The sequence below is a fragment of the Silene latifolia genome, chromosome Y, assembly GCF_048544455.1.
Source record: "Silene latifolia isolate original U9 population chromosome Y, ASM4854445v1, whole genome shotgun sequence".
Taxonomy (NCBI): domain Eukaryota; kingdom Viridiplantae; phylum Streptophyta; class Magnoliopsida; order Caryophyllales; family Caryophyllaceae; genus Silene; species Silene latifolia.
Window position 1 is genome coordinate 212,916,033 of NC_133538.1, and position 19,453 is coordinate 212,935,485.

A 19,453-nucleotide genomic window follows, 5' to 3' on the forward strand; every position below is an offset into this window, starting at 1 on the left:
ATTCTCTTCACGATGGTTTTGCCCTTTTCAGGACGAACTACTACATGAATGACTTGAAAAAGAGTCCTCATGAGCTACACTCCCTTCTCGTATAGACCGAGAAGGACATGAAATTGAGTGGGAGCATGAAGCAGGATATTCTCATGATTTCCAACAAGGGTAAAGGTAAGGGAAAAGCTCCAGACGACCTAACTTTAAGTAAGCCAAAATTCAAGAAGCCAGGAAACGGTAAGAGTGGGCCCGGTGAGACTAGTGGCTCACAGGGCAAGGCAAAGAGCAAGGGCGGTGACATTGAGTGCCACCATTGTCACAAGACTGGACATTGGAGGAGGAACTGTCCCGTGTACCGTGAGGACATTAAAGCAGGCCGCGTCGTTCCTGTTGGTATGTCATCTTATATTCATATGATTGAGATTAACCATGCAAGTTTCGGAACTTGGGTACTTGATACTGGTTGTGGTTCTCATCTGTGTAATCATTTGCAGGGCCTAAGAAACATCACACCTCTCGGAAAGGGTGATGTGGACCTGCGAGTCGGGAATGAAGCTAGAGTTGCTGCTGTCTCGAAGGGAACATATGTAATCCAACTCCCTAGTGGTTTTCAGTTATTTTTTAATAACTGTTACTATGTACCCAGTTTGTCTAAGAACATTATTTCAGTTTTCGTACTTGATAAAGACGAATTTTCATTTTTAATAAAGGATAATAGCTGTATTTTCTCTTTAAATGAAATGATTTATGGCAAAGCAGTTTCCATGAATGTAATTTATATCTTAGATCAAACCACGGAAGTTTTACACGTGAATAATAAGAAATTAAATGTTGGTGACAAAGATCAAACTTATCTATGGCATTGTCGAATGGGACACATAAATGAGAAACGTGTAAAGAAACTCCTCGATAATGGGACTATTCCCGCATTCGATTTTTCTACATATGGCACCTGTGAATCATGTCTCATTGGCAAAATGACTAGAATTTCCTTCAAAGGTGTTGGAATGCGCACTAGTGACCTATTAGGACTCATACATACTGATGTTTGTGGACCTATGTCAATTACCGCTAGAGATGGCTATAGATATTTTATCACTTTCACGGACGATTTGAGTAGATACGGATATGTCTACTTAATGAAGCATAAAAGTGAGTCCTTTGAGAAATTCAAGGAATACCAGAATAGGGTTGAAAACCAACTGGGTAGAAAGGTTAAAGCACTCCGTTCAGATCGAGGTGGCGAATATATTTCAAATGAGTTTGATCAACACCTTAAAGACTGTGGAATCGTTCTACAGTTAACTCCACCTGGAACGCCTCAATTAAATGGTGTATACGAACGGAGAAATCGAACCTTACTTGATATGGTTCGATCCATGATGAGTCACACGGTAGTGCCTGATTCATTATGGGGTTTTGCTCTTTGTCATTTTGCTCTTATACTTAACCGAAGTCCGACTAAAGCTGTTGACAAGACTCCATATGAAATGTGGAAGGGAACGGTCCCTAACTTGTCCTTTATTCGGGTTTGGGGCTGCGAGGCTTATGTCAAGTGGAGACACGAGGATAAGCTCGGCCCGCGATCGGTCAAGACATACTTTCTAGGTTATCCAAAAGGAACGTTTGGTCATTACTTCTATTCGCCTACCGAAAATTGAGTTTTTGTTGCGGCTAGTGCGACGTTCTTAGAGAAAGAATTTCTCGAGAACAAGACAAGTAATAGAACCTTCGAGCTGTCAGAGATTCCAGAACCAACAACCGAGGAACAGATGGAGGAAGTTGTTCCTCCAACTGATGATACGGTTAATATTCCTGAGGAACCTAGGAGGTCGGGAGAGTCTCTAATCCTCTGGACAGATAAATTGGTATGGTTGAGGAGAATGACGTTTTACTCCTAGAGAGTAATGAACCCGCTACCTATAAAGGTGCTATGGCCTGTTCCGACTCAAAGCTATGGCTGAAGCCATGCAATCCGAGATGGACTCCATGTATGAGAATGACGTATGGGATCTTGTTAATTTACCTAATAAGGTAAAACCTCTATAGTGCAAATGGCTTTACAAAATAAAGCGTTTTGTAGACGCGCAACCAGATACCTATAAGGCACGACTAGTGGGAAAAGGTTTTACTCAAGTGCACGGATTGCATTATGATGAAATTTTTGCACCTGTAGTCATGCTACGTTCTATTCGGATAATCTTAGCGATTGCCGCATTTCCTGACTATAAAATTTGGCAAATGGATGTGAAAACCGCCTTCTTAAACGGTTATTTGGAGGAAGAGTTGTACATGGTGCAACCCGAAGGTTTCATAGATCCTGAACATCCTAAGAAAGTATGCAAGCTTAAATGCTCCAATTATGGACTTAAGCAAGCTTCTCAGAGTTGGAATCATCGTTTCGACCAAGTGATAAACGAATATGGTTTCACTCGATCGGTCGAGAAACCATGCTTATATATCAAGTCGAGTGGGAGCAAGATTATATTCTTGATATTTTATGTCGATGACATACTCTTGATTAGGAATGACATTCCTCTCCTATCTTCGATTAAAGAATAGTTGAAGAACCATTTCCAGATGAAAGATCTGGGTGAGGCACAACGTATTTTGGGAATCCGTATCTACCGAGATAGATCACGACGGACGTTATCACTTAGTCAGGAGTCTTATATGGATAAGATTCTTGAGAAGTTCAGCATGACCAACTCCAAGAAGGGGAACATTCCAATGACGTCTGGGATGCAGTTGAGCAAGTCTCAGTCACCCACGACGTCTGAAGGGATTGAGCGCATGAGTCGTGTTCCTTATGCATTTGCAATAGGATCAATCATGTATGCCATGATATGCACACGTCCAGACGTGGCATATGCATTAAGTATGACGAGTCGGTACCAAAAGACTCCAGGTGAAACACACTGGATAGCTGTTAAAAACATCCTCAAGTACCTACGGAGGACTAAGGATTGGGTATTGACTTATGGAGGAGATACTAAGCTAAGCGCAATCGGTTACGCAGATGCTAGCTTCCAAACGGATCGAGATGACTCAAAATCTCAGTCCGGGTTCGTCTTTACTCTTAATGGTGCTGCGGTCAGCTGTAAGAGTTCCAAACAGAGTGTTGTAGCAGATTCTACCACTGAATCCGAGTACTATGCCGCTTCGGAGGCAGCAAAGGAAGCGATATGGATGCGTCAATTCTTACAAGGACTTACGATAGTTCCTAGTTCGAATGACCCAATCACCATCTATTGTGACAATAGAGGTGCCATCTTCCAGGCTAAGGAGCCAAAGTCTAGCAACAAATCCAGACATGTACATCCGAAGGCTCACCTGATCCGTGATTACGTGGAGCAAGAGGAGATAGTGATTGACAAGATTGCGACGGATGATAACATCGCGGATCCTCTCACTAAACCGTTGAATTATGATAAGCATGTAGGGCATGTTATTTTCATGGGAATTAAACGTGTTCCTGAGTTGTAGTAATTGATTATGGATTTGATACATTATTTTTTTCATATACTATTTATAACTTCATCGTTTTTTATAATATTTTGTTTTTCATGTGGATTGTACTGACAACTTTGAACGCCACAAAGTGAACTGAATTACATTATATTTTGTTTGGTCCGTAATCGCCTTAATGAGCTGATAACTCTGGCTATAATATTGTGCAGTCGATTGATGGTGGGTTCAACGAGCCATAAGTCAAACGGTTGACTGATTGATCACAGATGCGAGATTATAACGATACCTCGTAGGACAAATTTTTGTGACAACGTAATGGAGTCCTAAATGTTTAAAAATATTCGGTGCCAGGTCATGGATAGGACATCCATTGTGTCCCTAGAGTCGATTCTTTTGACTATCGACTGTCTCTTGAGATTAAGGCAGTTTTTGGGTGACTTTGGTTTCTTTCTCACGGTCTGCCGTAACTGGAGGCTAAGTAGATTTTTTCTGGGTCATTTCATACTATGCTTACATCTGCAGGATTCGAGTTGAGGAAAATATCCAACCTTTATCAGGTATAGTTATTTCTCAGGGCCACTCGAGGAGTAGTAACTGAAATGCATGGCCATGCTCGAATGATGATTCGTTTATCTGTTAAGTTACTCTCTAGTTGGGGAAACCACCCTTGATAGAGATCACTTGTAAAATACGACCTTTGTGAATACAGATTTTGCAAATTGTTTTACATTGAGTGGGAGAAATTTTAGGATATGAGAATCTGTTATCGCACATACACTTGTGAGGACAAGTGGGAGTTTGTTGGAGCTTGTGTCCTCCACAAATTAGTGTGATAACATTTGTAAATCTCTTAAAGGTTCACAAGGGTATACTTCGTATTTTATCAGTTGATTAACGATTACCTAATAACGGTTGGCTTGCAAGAAAGTTTGACGTTATTATCATACAGATGACGGTGATCAACTGGTCCCTAAAAGTCACACCTAAAGGATGTGTTTGAGAGATGTGGTTATGGAAATGTAATCACATTGATGCCTTATATGACTAAACAGTTAGTCAATGTGTTGATGAGACGATTATTTAATGCCGATTAAATAATATTAGTTGAGACGAATTAACTACCAAATTCGTAAAATTGAATATAATATGTTATATTTAATTAATGTATATAATGTTAGCTTAGACGAATTAATATGTTAATTCGTAATTAAATTTAATCGGTTATATTTAATCAGCGAATGATAATTATACGATATTGTCATTATTGACCCGTATTAATAAAACGGAATAATATTAATGACAATTTATATTTAACACATTTTATACATTTTTGGAATAACCGAAAATAAGGATTTTTATCCTCATTTTCGGTAATTGCCAAAACCGAAAATAAGGAAATAATACTCCTTATTAATTCGGTATATGGGCGGAAAATTGGAAGAAAAAAATAACCCTATTGCTCTTCCTCTTTCACGGTTTAAGAGGGAGGAGAGGGAGTAATTTTCTAACCTAATTCTAACGTATTCTTGCCTCTCATCTAAAAAAAACGAAAAACCCTAAGCAATTTTACAGAAATTGAGGGATCGATTCTAGCAACAAGTTAAGGGCATATCTTATATCATCTTGGGTGCAACTGATAGGCGAATATCATTGCGATATTGTTCTTAGGCCGATTTTTCTAGGACCGAAGGTTATTCCTTAATTCTCTCCCTTTTGTTTATGTAATTCATTTTATGAGTCGCATTCGTCATTATAATTCGTTATAATCCTTAAAATTAAAGGGACGCATACAGATAAATCCCACACTCGTTTTGTTTTGGATTCGGGTTGGGTTGACTCCTGGTGATAGGTCGACTATGGTGGGTGGTTATGGGTGGACAAGGGTGGTGTTTCGTTGGTGGTTTGCCAGAGTTCGTAAGAATGGTCATTGTTGGTTTTTATACTGAACCGATAATTAGAACCCTCGTTTCCTAGGCTGCATCGTGATCTTATTGACCTTGGGTTTGGGTGGTGTTGGTGGTGGTTGTCTGGGTTTTCCTTTGGTGGTCGTCGATGGCGGTTTGGGTGGTGTTAATGTGTATAAAACGGGTTGAGTGTATAGGACAAGCGAGTTGGTTGCTGCTTCTGTTTGTCGTTGTTGTTGTTGGTGTAGGGCTGTCCTTGGGGGTAGAGTATGGTGGTGGTATTGGGCAGTGGCCACCGTGGCTAGGTGGGGTAGTGGTGGTGGATTTGGTTGAGTACTAAGAGTGAAAACCGTGTATGTATGCGTGTGTATGGGGTGTCGGACTGGTTGCTGTGGGTGTGTAGGATGCGGCCGTGAGGCCTGTTCTGGTCGTGATGTCGGTGAGGGTATGGGCTGTTGCTGCACCGTGGTAGGGTGTTGGTGGTGGTGGCTCACGGAGGGCATGAGGAGGTGTGTGACTATGGGTTATTGGGGTGTAATATGGAGTAGTTAGCATTTGTAGCACATGACTTTTTTTTGTCATGTATTGTGGGGTATGTAGTTGTTGCGTATCACGAGTTGTGTATGGGTCGTGTATTTGGTTTATTTAATTGTTAAGACGGGTTTTTACGTTATTTTACACGGGAAATAATTAATGTAAATAAATTATAATCGATTAAATTATAATAATGTACTGAATAATTATAATTAAATTATAGATAATTAATGTTCGATAAATAATTTGTTATTGTTTAGGTGACGGTTTTGAAGTGGAATTTTTATAAGTATCTTATTGGATTGCTATTGGGAGTATTTGCTGAAGAGGTAGGATAATGATTCTACTCGACCTATTAATTGTGTACCTTCTCATTTAATTGGATGTTGTGTTAATTGAATTGACTATTTGGATAATTGGATTATACATATTCGTATATTGTGATTGGAAGGGGTTTTATTGGATGTTCTTGAGACGGTGTGGTAGGTAGCCATTATTGTTGCTACAGTTGTTTTGATAATGAGTTGGATATCAGGTTTAGCCTGGCTGAGGTAGACATCATGGTAAGAGCCTTCGGGTGATGTTATATAAACTTACTGGCTGAGGTAGATATCATGGTAAGAGCCTTCGGGTGATGTATTATAAACTTACTGGCAGACACCGTTTAATACCTTCGTGGTGGTGTATTGGGAGAAAAGTTGATTTGGCGTTGGTGTTCGAATCTTTGTACTATTTATATTATCTGTCTTGAGATTGTTATCCTACTCAACCTCGTGGTTGACAGTGTATTCGTGAACACCTGTGATGAACCATAATGGGGAGCAGATTTGACATGTACTAAAGATTAGCTGACTTGGGAGCATTGGGACGTGAGCTCGACTTGAACCATAGTTGCTGTCTAGATCACTTAGTGACTTATACAATTTTATTTTAGTAATTTCCGCTGCATAGTAAATTGTAATGTAAGGTTTAAATTTAATCGGTTGGCAATGTAATAAAACCATTATTTCAGTTAAAGTACGTTGGTTTGTTTTAAATTGTATCATTTACCTCGGGCAACCGAGATGGTAACATTACTATTTATTGGGAATGTCTTGCTAAAGGCTTCTAAATAAATGGGAGTGTTACAAAGTGGAATCAGAGCAAAACGATCCTCAGGCATAACCAATGAATATAAAAATGAATTTAGGATGTGTCAAATAAAATGAACCCGGATGGAAACTGTTAGGAGCCCTTTTGGCTTAGGATGAGAAGGTACCCTCACTCCAAACCCCGGCCCTTCCAGTTTTGAACCGGTTACCTTGAGAGATATTGAAGAGTGGGGTAAATTAATATGAATTTTGTCTATTTTATTAGGAGTAATTGTTGCCTTGGATATATATCGATTTTGATGATGAGCAAGGTTACGGAACGTAACCTTGATTTTAAGGAGGGTGGAATGGATGAAACGAGAATTTGATGATTGAACTGTTTGTATTATAAGCATGGAGTAATTGTGAATTGATATTGATTATTTGATTGGATGATTATAGTAGTATCATGTCTAGCGATATTTGGTTATGTGAATCCCGAAACCATGCTATTTACAATATTATGAAATGATTAAAATGATGATATGAATGCTTTAGAGTAAATACTAGTCGTGTGTGAGAGTTTGATGACCAAGATGAGTGATACAAGTATAGGAGGGTGCTAATGAGGGCTTGTGTCCTAGTTAAAAGGAATGTAGAAGTTGAACCTTAGCTGTCAGATTTTACCCCTATTTGATTTAGTTACCGTTTAACCTCTGTTTATCATCTAAGGTTGACATTTTTATGAGTAATAACTCAGTGAGTTATCTTTCCAATGTCGTTGGTTTCATGTTTAAAAGTTTTACGGTTTGGGAGAAATAAATATTTTAGTGGACAGTGGTCAGAATGTTCCTGTACAGTTATGTTTTCGACAAGCGATTTTGTAAAATTTCTTATTTAACTTGTAATTAAGATTTTTACCTAATTCCAACTCCACTGTTTAATAGATTCAAATATGTTTTTAAATTGATAAGCCATGTTGCAAGGTAAATGTTTGACAATTAATAGTGATTTTTACAAGATGACCCAAGTTTTTGACAAATTGCTGATCAGTTTCTGTTTCGACCCAATGAATTGTAAAAATTTTTATAAAATGATTATTCGATATTTGAGCTTAATCCTTTCTTCTCATGTTTTTAAAATTCTAGATATTTTCTGGAAAGTATAAAAACTCAATGTAGAATGTAACGGTTATTTAATGGGGATTTTTGAAATTTACAGCTTGCCTTTGATTTTTGAAAATGAGGGTTTTACCAAAAGTTCATTATATATGCTCTATCTATTCTTAACATATGACAGTTGAGAGATGGGAATAATGATTGGAGGACCTATGGAGGGGGTAAAAAACGATAGAATTGATCAAACCTTATATTTGTAAGTATAGAATATTTAAAATGTTAAGTCATCTTTACTCGGGTAGAAACTTATGTTGTATTGTTTTACTTTTATAGAACCATGCCTCCAAAGAGATCTACACCTACACCCTCTACCATGTCCCAAGAGGAGATTGACCGTTTGATATCTATGAATGAGGCTTTGACCGGCTTTGAAGGCTAAGGGGTCGGTTCGGGATCCAAAGAAAGATGAGTGCTAATATTGCAAGACATAACCCGACGAAGTATGACGGATTAGGTGAACCATCCTTACTAGGAGATTGGCATAGGGAGTTCGATAACCTTTTTGAGTTACTGAGTTGTCATGCGGAGCTACAGGTAGACCAAGCTGGTTACTATTTGAGGGGAAAAGCGGGTTTGTGGTGGAATCGTAATAAGAAGGTCTTAAGGGAAGCTTGGAGGGAGAGTGATAAACCTTTTATCACTTGGAAGGGTTTTAAGGAGACTATGAGAGCTGTATTTGTGCCAGAACATATTAGGAGTAAGATGAGAGCTGAATTTAATTCTTTTAGGATGACTGATGAGATGTTAGTAGAGACTTATTATAACAGGTTTATTGAATTATCAGAATATGTAGTTGACTTGAATTTTAGTGATGAGATGTTGGCACTCAGATTTGAAAAGGGATTTAACAACTACTATTAAGAAGAGACTTGCAGCTGGTCAGCCAAGTACCATGGATGATGTTTATCAACGAGCTGGGCACGCAGAGAGGATTGCCGATATGTTAAAGGAAGAGAAAAGGGAGAAGGAGGAAAACAAGGGGAAGGGCGAGAAGAGGAAGGTAGAAATTACAACTGAGAGTGCAGGAGGCAGTAAGAGACAGAGTGTGGGTCAAACTCAATCATATTTTTCGAGTGGAGGATTTTCTAGTGGAGCTAGTAATGTGAATTGTTTCAGGTGTGGGAAGCCAGGACATAGGAGGTTTGAGTGTAGGGTAAATTTTGAGAGGCAAGGGAGTGGTGTTGGAAATGGGAATCAGAATGGGAGTTACTATACTCCTATGTCAGGTTATGGGAATAATCAGAAGACTGGGTGTCGGAGCAATCAAGTGAATTTTAATAATAGCTACAATCAGAGCTACAATAATAGGCATGGCAAAGGAGTTGATCAGAGTAACGGTGGAAAGACATTTGGAACAGCTAGCACCGTACAAGGGAGTGGGGAGAAGAGTAACTAGGGTTTATTAGGAGGAATGAAGTCTTATCATTTAAAACTATTTAAGTTGTTAGTGATTAATAAGGTAGTAGTAGTTCCGAAACTTCGGGACGAAGTTTATTTTTAGGAGGGTAGAATGTGACACCTCATGTTTTAAGTTTATTTTGTGATACATTTTCGCATTTTAAGTTAATTTGGTCATACATTTTGATAAGAATGATATAGTTTGATAATGATTAAGAAAGTTAATTGTGTTGCAATGGTAGTGAGTTGAAATTGCATTCAGATATGTTGATGATTTAATGAGCTTTTTGTAGCATTTTTTTTGATGAACTTCGGGACGATGTTCATTTTAAGGGGGGAAGATTGTAATACCCCGTAATTTAATGGAATTCATATAACATAGTTAAGTAATTCGAATGATTAATTAAAGGCGTTATAGTTAATAATTGTATACAAGACGGTAATCAAATAATAAAATAATAAAGTAAGACGGGAATTGGATTGGGTTGCAACTTGGGCCGTGTGTACTCGTGATAATAATAATAATAATAATAATAATAATAATAATAATAATAATAATAATAATAATAATAATAATAATAATAATAATAATAATAATAATAACAATAATAATAATAATAATAATAATAATAATAATAATAATAATAATAATAATAATAATAATAAAAGTAATTGTATAATAATAATAAAAGAAATTGTATAATAATAATAATATGGCAAATTACATAGTTTCCTAATTGCTTTCTTATACCCTATGACCTACCTATATAAATAGACCTTATTCATCATAAAACACAAATAATTCACAAAAGAGAAAAGAGAAGGAAGAACTAGCTAGAAGATCGTCACAAGGTAAGTTTCTAATCGTCGCATAACATACTCACCTTAAGACTAATATAACTCGTTAAATAGACAACCGTTGACTAACCCGAGACCATGACCTTAGCCGTGGACTACCAAGGTATGACTGAACCAACGTTGGACCACCAGTGACCGCCGGGAAGAGGGTGTTTGCAGGGATTGTTTTGGGGTGGTTGTGATACGAGTAACTCGGATTTTTAAGCCCATATCGACTCGTTTTGTTCTGGATTCGGGTTGGGTTGACTCCTGGTGATAGGTCGACTATGGTGGGTGGTTATGGGTGGACAAGGGTGGTGTTTCGTTGGTGGTTGGCCGGAGTTCGTAAGAATGGTCGTTGTTGGTGTTTGTTCTGAACCGATAATTAGAACCCTCGTTTCCTAGGCTACATCGTGACCTTATTGACCTCGGGTTTGGGTGGTGTTGGTGGTGGTTGTCTGCGTTTTCCTTTGGTGGTCGTCGGTGGCGGTTTGGGTGGTGTTAATGTGTATAAAACGGGTTGAGTGTATAGGACATGCGAGTTGGTTGCTGCTTCTGTTTGTCGTTGTTGCTGTTGGTGTAGGGCTGTCCTTGGGGGTAGAGTATGGTGGTGGTATTGGGCGGTGACCACCATGGCTAGGTGGGGTAGTGGTGGTGGATTTGGTTGAGTACTAAGAGTGAAAACCGTGTATGTATGCGTGTGTATGGGGTGTCGGGCTGGTTGCTGTGGGTGTGTAGGATGCAGTCGGGAGGCCTGTTCTGGTCGTGATGTCGGTGAGGGTATGGGCTGCTGCAACACCGTGGCAGGGTGTTGGTGGTGGTGGCTCACGGAGGGCATGAGGAGGTGTGTTTCTATGGGTTATTGGGGTGTAATATGAAGTAGTTTGCATTTGTAGCACTTGACTTTTTTTTGTCATGTATTGTGGGGTATGTGGTTATTGCGTATCACGAGTTGTGTATGGGTCGTGTATTTGGTTTATTTAATTGTTAAGACGGGTTTTTACGTATTATTTTACACAGGAAATAATTAATGTAAATAAATTGTAATCGATTAAATTATAAAAATGTACTGAATAATTATTAATTAAATTATAGATAATTAATGTTCGATAAATAATTTGTTATTGTTTAGGTGACGGTTTTGAAGTGGAATTTTTATAAATATCTTATTGGATTGCTATTGGGAGTACTTGTTGAAGAGGTAGGATAACGATTCTACTCGACCTATTAATTGTGTGCCTTCTCATTTAATTGGATGTTGTGTTAATTGAATTGACTGTTTGGATAATTGGATTATACATATCTCGTATATTGTGATTGGAAGGGGTTTTATTGGATGTTCTTGAGACTGTGTGGTAGGTAGCCATTATTGTTGCTACAGTTGGTTTGATAATGAGTTGGATATCAGGTTTAGCCTGGCTGAGGTAGACATCATGGTAAGAGCCTTCGGGTGATGTTATATAAACTTTCTGGCTGAGGTAGACATCGTGGTAAGAGCCTTTGGGTGATGTATTATAAACTTACTGGCATACACCGTTTAATACCTTCGTGGTGGTGTATTGGGAGAAAAGTTGATTTGGCGATGGTGTTCGAATCTTTGTACTTTTTATATTATATGTCCGAGATTGTTATCGTACTCAACCTCGTGGTTGACAGTGTATTCGTGAACACCTGTGATGAACCATAATGGGGAGCAGATTTGACAGGTACTAAAGATTAGCTGACTTGGGAGCATTGGGACGTGAGCTCGACTTGGACCATAGTTGCTGTCTAGATTACTTAGTGACTTATACAATTTTATTTTAGTAATTTCTGCTGCATAGTAAATTGTAATGTAAGGTTTAAATTTAATCGGTTGGCAATGTAATAAAACCATTATTTAAGTTAAAGTACTTTGGTTTGTTTTAATTTGTATCATTTACCTAGGGCAACCGAGATGGTAACAGTACTATTTATAGGGAATGTCTTGTTAAAGGCTTCTAAATAAATTGGGGTGTTACATATACACTACCCGCATGTTCAACTCACACCTCCAACATTCTATACTTTTAGCAAAACGGCAACATCAACATATGTAGTGTAAAATACACTATCTTTTTTAGGATTGAGGATTTCGTTACAATATCACAGGTTGTTAAATACAATATCACAGGTTGTTCGAAACAATATCACACGAAAAAAAATAGCTGCGCAAAAAAAAAAAATTTTTTTTTTTTTTATAAAACTTTTTTTTTTTTTTTGGACAAGTCTGATTTTTTTCGTGATATTCAATACAATATCACAGGTTGTTCGAAACAATATCACACGAAAATAATAGCTGCGCAAAAAAAAAAAAAAAAAAAAAAAATTTATAAAAATATTTTTTTTTTGGACAAGTATATCACACGAGAAAAATAGCTGCAAAAAAAAAAAATTTATAAAAATTGTTTTTGTTTTTGAACAAGTCTGATTTTTTCGTGATATTGTATTGAAGAACCCGTGATATTGTATTGCAATCCTCAATCCTCAAATATTTAGCCGTCCTCAAAGCACAAGAATAACACATAACGATCCCGACATGTATCCCATGTGACCGGTTCAAAATTGTAGGGCGAGTTCGCGACTTTAGGACGTATCCCAAGCCTTTGCATTAGCTCCTACAACTTCGACCCCGAGTTCATTTTAATTTGACTCCCTATGTTCATTAGGTTCATTGCTTACAGGTTTCATGACTGTCACTCTGATACCACATTGTGACACCTCCATACTCCAAGTGCCTTACCAGGACCACTTAAGGTATGAGACACTACTACATTTAGATTCTATAGCAACACTTTGCTATTATTGCATAATGTCATATAAATGTTGCAATAGAGTTTATGCAACACTTAATCAAGTGCTACATCCGGTCTTGTTGCATTAGGTCATTGCAACGCTTAATGCAACACTTTTTAATCTGAAGCAACACTTTTGAAAAGTGTTGCATTGGTCATGTTTATGCAACGCTTTTTCAATTGCAAAGGCAACATTTTTTATCTTCTAATGCAACATTTCTTATGTAAAAAAAGCAACAATTCCTGAACTAATGCAATACTTTTCATGTTGATAAGCAACACTTATATGAAATTAATGCAACATTTTTATTTTGGAAACGAAACACTGGTTACGTCCCAAAACAACACTTATAATAAACAAATGCAACACTAATTTATTCAAAAACAACACTTAATAAAGTGCAACGACATAAGGAATTGTAAGGCACGCAACAATTATAATTCTCTCTAATTGTGCATTCAATTGATTCAGTCTCAAAAATATATGTCAATTACATTTCAAAAAAGGATCAAAAGTAGAACTTCGATCGCAAATGTTCAATTATTTAACTAAAACAAATATAACAAATGTTTAAATAGAACAAATAATAATTCTTAACGACTATTTGTAAGCTACTAATTATAAGTCTTCATTCTTGTATTGTGAGCATATATATGTTGCCAACCGGACAAAAAATCAACCCGTCATCATTGTTAATACCTCAAATGCAACCTGTAACATAAAAAATAGAACATTATTAGATTTGAGGATTCAAAGGCTCAATAGGCATAGATGATACGTCACACTTAATTATCACGAAATAATAAATAATGCATTAAAGAACAACTAATTAACAAGGACGTGCAGAAAATAGAGTACGTGATTGTACACAAGGTGTAGCCTATGTGAAACGTTTGAGTTTGATCTGCAAAGGTAGGCCTGTCCATCCATAATAATCACACCAAAGACTCAGAGACCCTCTGTTCTCGAGATGACTTAAGAAGCACTGGTCTTGTTGTTCCCTTGTAACACCAAATCGCTTGCAATTTCCTGAATTACATATAATCTAAAACAATAAAGTAAATAATGAATTACACAACTACTTTCATTGATATTGTTACTCTTCCGAGAGGAGTATCTATATCTACACCATTGCTTTTGACATAATTTTATTTTATTTTACTGATTGAATGACAATGAAGCATCAAGAGTGTTATCTTGAGTAAATACTTAGCAAAGCAGATTTGAAACATTTTAGCAAAGTGTTCATCATTAAATTTAGGGTTTACCACTAATAGTAAAGTGTTTTAAATCAAGATAACCATGCCATCATTGTTCAACAAATTAATAATAAACCATGTACCAAAAGGTCCAGAAAAGCATAAAAAAGAACGGCTTATGATTCAAATGCATAGCATAAATATATGATAGACAAAGACGCTCATAGCTTCCATGCGTAACTTGTTACCAGGCCCATTGTGAATCTTTGTTTAACTCTAATAACCTCCGCATCATAAGTTCCAATCATAGCAGCCCTATTGACTACTCTATCTACCTACAGAATTTACTCTAACTACCTACTCTGCCTCATGCTACTAATAAGGTTTATCAATGGTCTGAATGGTTGAGAGTTACACAAGCATGCACCAAAGATAGGTGACTGGTACAACAACGATTGCCTGGAATGGGTGGGTTAGTTATGCCAAAAATCAGTTTATGGGATGACAATATGCACTAGAAGCTCTGAATACGAATGACAATTGACAAACTGATCAAGTATGACATGGATATTGAGGATAGATGCTACTTTTGTGGGCAAGCTGAGGAATGTATATCTCACATCTACTTTGAGTGTGCTTATAACAAGAGAGTTGTTCAGTGCGTGCCTGAACCAGGAAACTAACTGGAGATTCCCTGTGAGCAAACTAACTGGAGATTCCTTGGGTACCAAAAAGGAGTACATGCAGCATTGGTACAGCAAAGACACCAAAGAAAAAGAAAGCAGGGCGAGCGGCGACAAAGAACAAAGAAGAAAAAAGTAGCAAATAGATTGGCATTACTTGAATAACATTTGTACTAATTCTAACCCCATGTTATCCATGAATTAATTGTAATTTCATGTCAATAAATGCCTCTATGGGTGATTTGGTTAAACAACTTCTACACCAAATGAAAAAAAAAGACCGCATCGGAGCGCAAAGAGAGCACATACAACAACAGAGAAACAGGCGTGTGCGTGTTCAATTGGCGGTTTATCTCCTTCATTGTGTAACTTCCATGTCAATCAAGAATCTACAACAATTTAACTTACCAACATAAGTGCTCAAGACTAACTACCTGGAAACTAAAGTTGATTGATACAATACAATGATACCTTAATCGATAAAATTCGATCGTAAACAAACAAAGTATCACGCATACTCCACTTACAGTAATTGCTTCGACAACTTTTGCATAAACCCCAACTTTTAGCAGTGAGTATCTTATCTAGGTTCACCTCATAAGGTTACCTTAGCTGAAGGATACTTCCACGAGTACAAGATAACTAAAAAATGAACTTAAGATTAAAGAAGCTTCGTCATATTACCTTTGGACAATAAACTTGCTCCTCGCAAGTACAAGATAACTGAAAAATCTTCAGAAATAATACAGGTGAACTTCCTCCTCCATCTGGAATAATCGTTCTGGAATAATAGAAATCTAATTCAGGTGAACTCTTAGAGTATCACAGTACAAAATAGATCGAAAAAGGTAAATGAGACAAATCAAGTAACTGATTCGCAGTTCACAAGCAGATGGGATACCATATAATGTTCACCCTAAGCCAAACCCAAATTCATCAAAATTAGGGTTTCACCATCCCCAAAATTCAACAATTTCTTCAAATATCAATCAAATAATAAAGCACAATATACTATTAATGTACTAATAAATAAAATCAGTAACCAAAATGAACAAGCAAGTAAGCATACAACAAGCAACAACAATAAATAAAGCAAATATTTAAGGAAAGTAAAGAAAACTTAGACGATAAAAGGGAAAAAAGGGACCAGAAGTTTTCAATGGGGAAAGGACCGTGTTAAACATCGTCGGGACATCAGCTTTTTCCGCCATCGTCGACGGGAGTAGAAAACCCTGGATCTGAAAAAAGAGGGGAAATAATGAAACCTATCGTGTTAAGGGTAATAACGGATGGAAGATAAGAAAACCGGTGAATAATAGAAGTGGGCAATGACGACGAGGACGAGCTGTCCCCTTCTATATGGAGTGTTGGCGGTGGCGGAGTAGAATAACGGTGAAAGAGGGGTTATAGGTTAGAGTGGGGAGGGAAATGAGTGATAAAGAATGTGTGAGATATAAATTATACGCAGGTGTTGGGTGTATAAGAATATCCGATGTAATTTTAGAGGAAATATATACTTATGTGACATAAGTGTTGCGACAAAATGCAATACTTGTATAAGAACGTTGCACTTATAGTAATATATTGCAACACTTAATTTAAAGTGATGCCCTATGTATGTAAACGCAACATTTTTAAATAAAGCGTTGCTTAATTAACTAAAACTTGCAACACAAACCGTAAGTGTTGCACACGAAATGTTGCATTATGTCTACTTTTGTAGTAGTGAGAACGTCACCATCTCGGTTACCCGAGGCAATGATAATCAAATGACAATTAATAAACATATTTAAATAGTAATATAGTTTAAATTGATTACATGTCCAAAAGCCAAAACTGATAAAAGTGAAATACAATGTTCTCAAATCCAACTGTACTAAACAACTAGTCCAAAACAGCGGAAGACTCTAAGACTGCTTCGTGTGACTCATCCCACCTGACCCAAGCGTATCTCCTCATACCTACTCAACAACTGCTCACCACCCCCCAATGGATCACCACAATTTTTAAAACAATTAACGGGGTCAGTACTAAACACACGAAAACAATGCCACAATGAAATAAATACACAAATAACTCAAACAGCTCAACACAACCCCAGTCTCCATCTCCAATCTCCACATAACTGACTACACACTAAAGTGTGTAGCCCTGCCAGAGTACCCATCGCAATAGGTACTCCTCGCCGCCAGTGGGGGACCGCAGCCGTTCCCACCTAAGCCCCGCTCATGTCCATCGAGCGATAAACTCATGTTCATTAATGTGCATATCCCTTCTGTGGCGGGTTCCACATAAGGCGAATCAAGGGCGTGAAGCCACTCCCGTAAGTAACTCCACTCAGCCAGAGACGCACCCCAAATATCACAGACAATTATACAGTAATCACAATACTTCTATCAACAACCACCAAATTAGAATCCAATACGATAATTACTCAACAACAACAATACTAAAAACATCAATATCAACCATGCCATTTAATTAATACCGAGTAGGAAAACCCTACCTGGAATGCAAACACCGATAAAAGATGATCAAGCAGCTAACTCAGAATCTCTCCTCAACGAATCCTCCTCCTATACATACATACATGCATACAATCAAATAAATCGCCAAAACCCCCAAATCACCCAATTAGGGTTTAACCAACTTAAACAAAATGATATAAAAATTATATGTAAAGCTTACCCTCGACGCAAGGATCACAAAGATGTAAAGAATGACGAAAACCGACACTCCTAGCTCCGGGATTTTCTAATAATGCGATGAGGATGAACCAACGTAACTTGAATCTTCTCTTTTATGATTTTAGGTTATAAAAAGTGTTTAAGGAAAAAGGTGACAGAATATTATATATCAATCCACATTATTAACAAACCTGTCGCAAACCACACGTTAACCGACTTACTCGATCGAGTAAGTCACTTACTCGATCGAGTAAGTCACTTACTCGATCGAGTGACCCTTACTCGATCGAGTACCAATACTCGATCGAGTACCAAGCTTACTTGATCGAGTACCCATCAGACAGACTACTGTTTTGCGTAAAACCATACTTACTCGACACAGTAAGCCCCACATGATAGAGTGCCCTAAGACCCATAAAACCGTAGTATTACAGGTACTGCTTAAGGGTTGTACTCCGTATGAATTACTTTTTGGTAAGAAGCCTTATTATGAGAATTTGCGTGTTTGTTGTTGCCTATGTTATATAAGACATCCACGAAAAGATGGGGATAAGTTTGAATCTAGAACTAGGCGTTGCATTTTAGTGGGATTTCCATTTGGTAAGAAAGTATGGGAGGTTTATGACTTAGATACAAAACAATTTTTTTGTGTCTAGGGATGTCGTTTTTGATGAGTCGATTTTTCCATATCGAGTCGATGATGTGGATGATGCTGTCCATAAGCATGATCCGTTTGATGATGCTGATGCGGAGTATATTTTGACGGATGTGGATGTCGACCCACCTGTTGTTGAGCGTGCGGAGGAGACGGTAGATGCTGGCCGTGAGACAGCCGCACCTGAAGGCAAAGTTGGGAAGTCATCCTAGCAGGCCGGGGAGGTTGAGTATGGGAGAGGTAAACGACCACATATACCATGGTCTAGATACAGTGAGGATGAATATGTTACAGTGGGTGCTCGGGTCGTGATCAATAGCGAAAAGTATAGCTCCTCTCCTAGTGATCCCGTGCCTTCGTCTGCATCAGGTGCGCCGTACTCCTTAACGCATTTTATTTCTAGTGATAAATTTTATGTACGACAGCGTTCCTTTGTTGCAGCTATTGATGGCAATGTAGAGCCCAGGTCATTTCGTGAAGCTATGAAAGATAGTCGCTGGTGTGATGCCATGAACCATGAAATTGAAGCTTTAATTCGTAATGGGACATGGCAAATAGTCGGTTTATCTAAGAGTAAAATAGCGATTGGCAATAAATGGATCTACAAAGTGAAGCTCAAAGCTAATGGATCGGTGGAACGATTTAAAGCTCGTCTTATGGTACTCGGAAATACACAAGAGGAAGGCATAGATTTTTTTTGAGACTTTTGCTCCGACTGTGAAAATGGTAACCGTGCGTACTTTCTTTGCTCTAGCTGCTTCCAAACAATGGGAATTGCATCAAATGGATGTGCATAATGCTTTTCTTCACGGTGATTTGGAAGAAGAGGTATATATGCGTTTACCACAAGGTTATTCCGTTGATACACCAGGCAAGGTATATCGTCTTAAGAAGTCTTTATATGGGCTCCGTCAAGCTTCTAGAAGTTGGTTTGAAAAACTATCTTCCTCTCTTTTGGCTCGCGGTTTTACTCAATGTTTATCCGATTATTCCTTATTTGCTTATCGGTTAAATGGAGTGGAAGTATATGTC

The 19,453-nt window shown here is 37.8% G+C and overlaps 1 protein-coding gene and 1 long non-coding RNA gene across 2 annotated transcripts; one reads left to right on the forward strand and one right to left on the reverse strand.

Annotated features, from left to right (window-relative positions):
* Positions 1–15,403: 15,403 nt before the first annotated feature.
* Positions 15,404–16,531, reverse strand: LOC141626979 (uncharacterized). The gene is made up of 3 exons (XR_012536542.1): positions 16,227–16,531; positions 15,764–15,860; positions 15,404–15,468 (listed from the first exon to the last, which is right to left on the reverse strand). It is a non-coding gene; the product is annotated as an uncharacterized LOC141626979 (long non-coding RNA).
* Positions 16,532–17,844: 1,313 nt separating this feature from the next.
* Positions 17,845–19,122, forward strand: LOC141630030 (uncharacterized). The gene is made up of 3 exons (XM_074442921.1): positions 17,845–17,891; positions 18,423–18,610; positions 18,716–19,122. Exons 1-3 carry the CDS (start codon positions 17,845–17,847, stop codon positions 19,120–19,122), a joined length of 642 nt encoding a protein of 213 aa, XP_074299022.1.
* Positions 19,123–19,453: the final 331 nt, after the last annotated feature.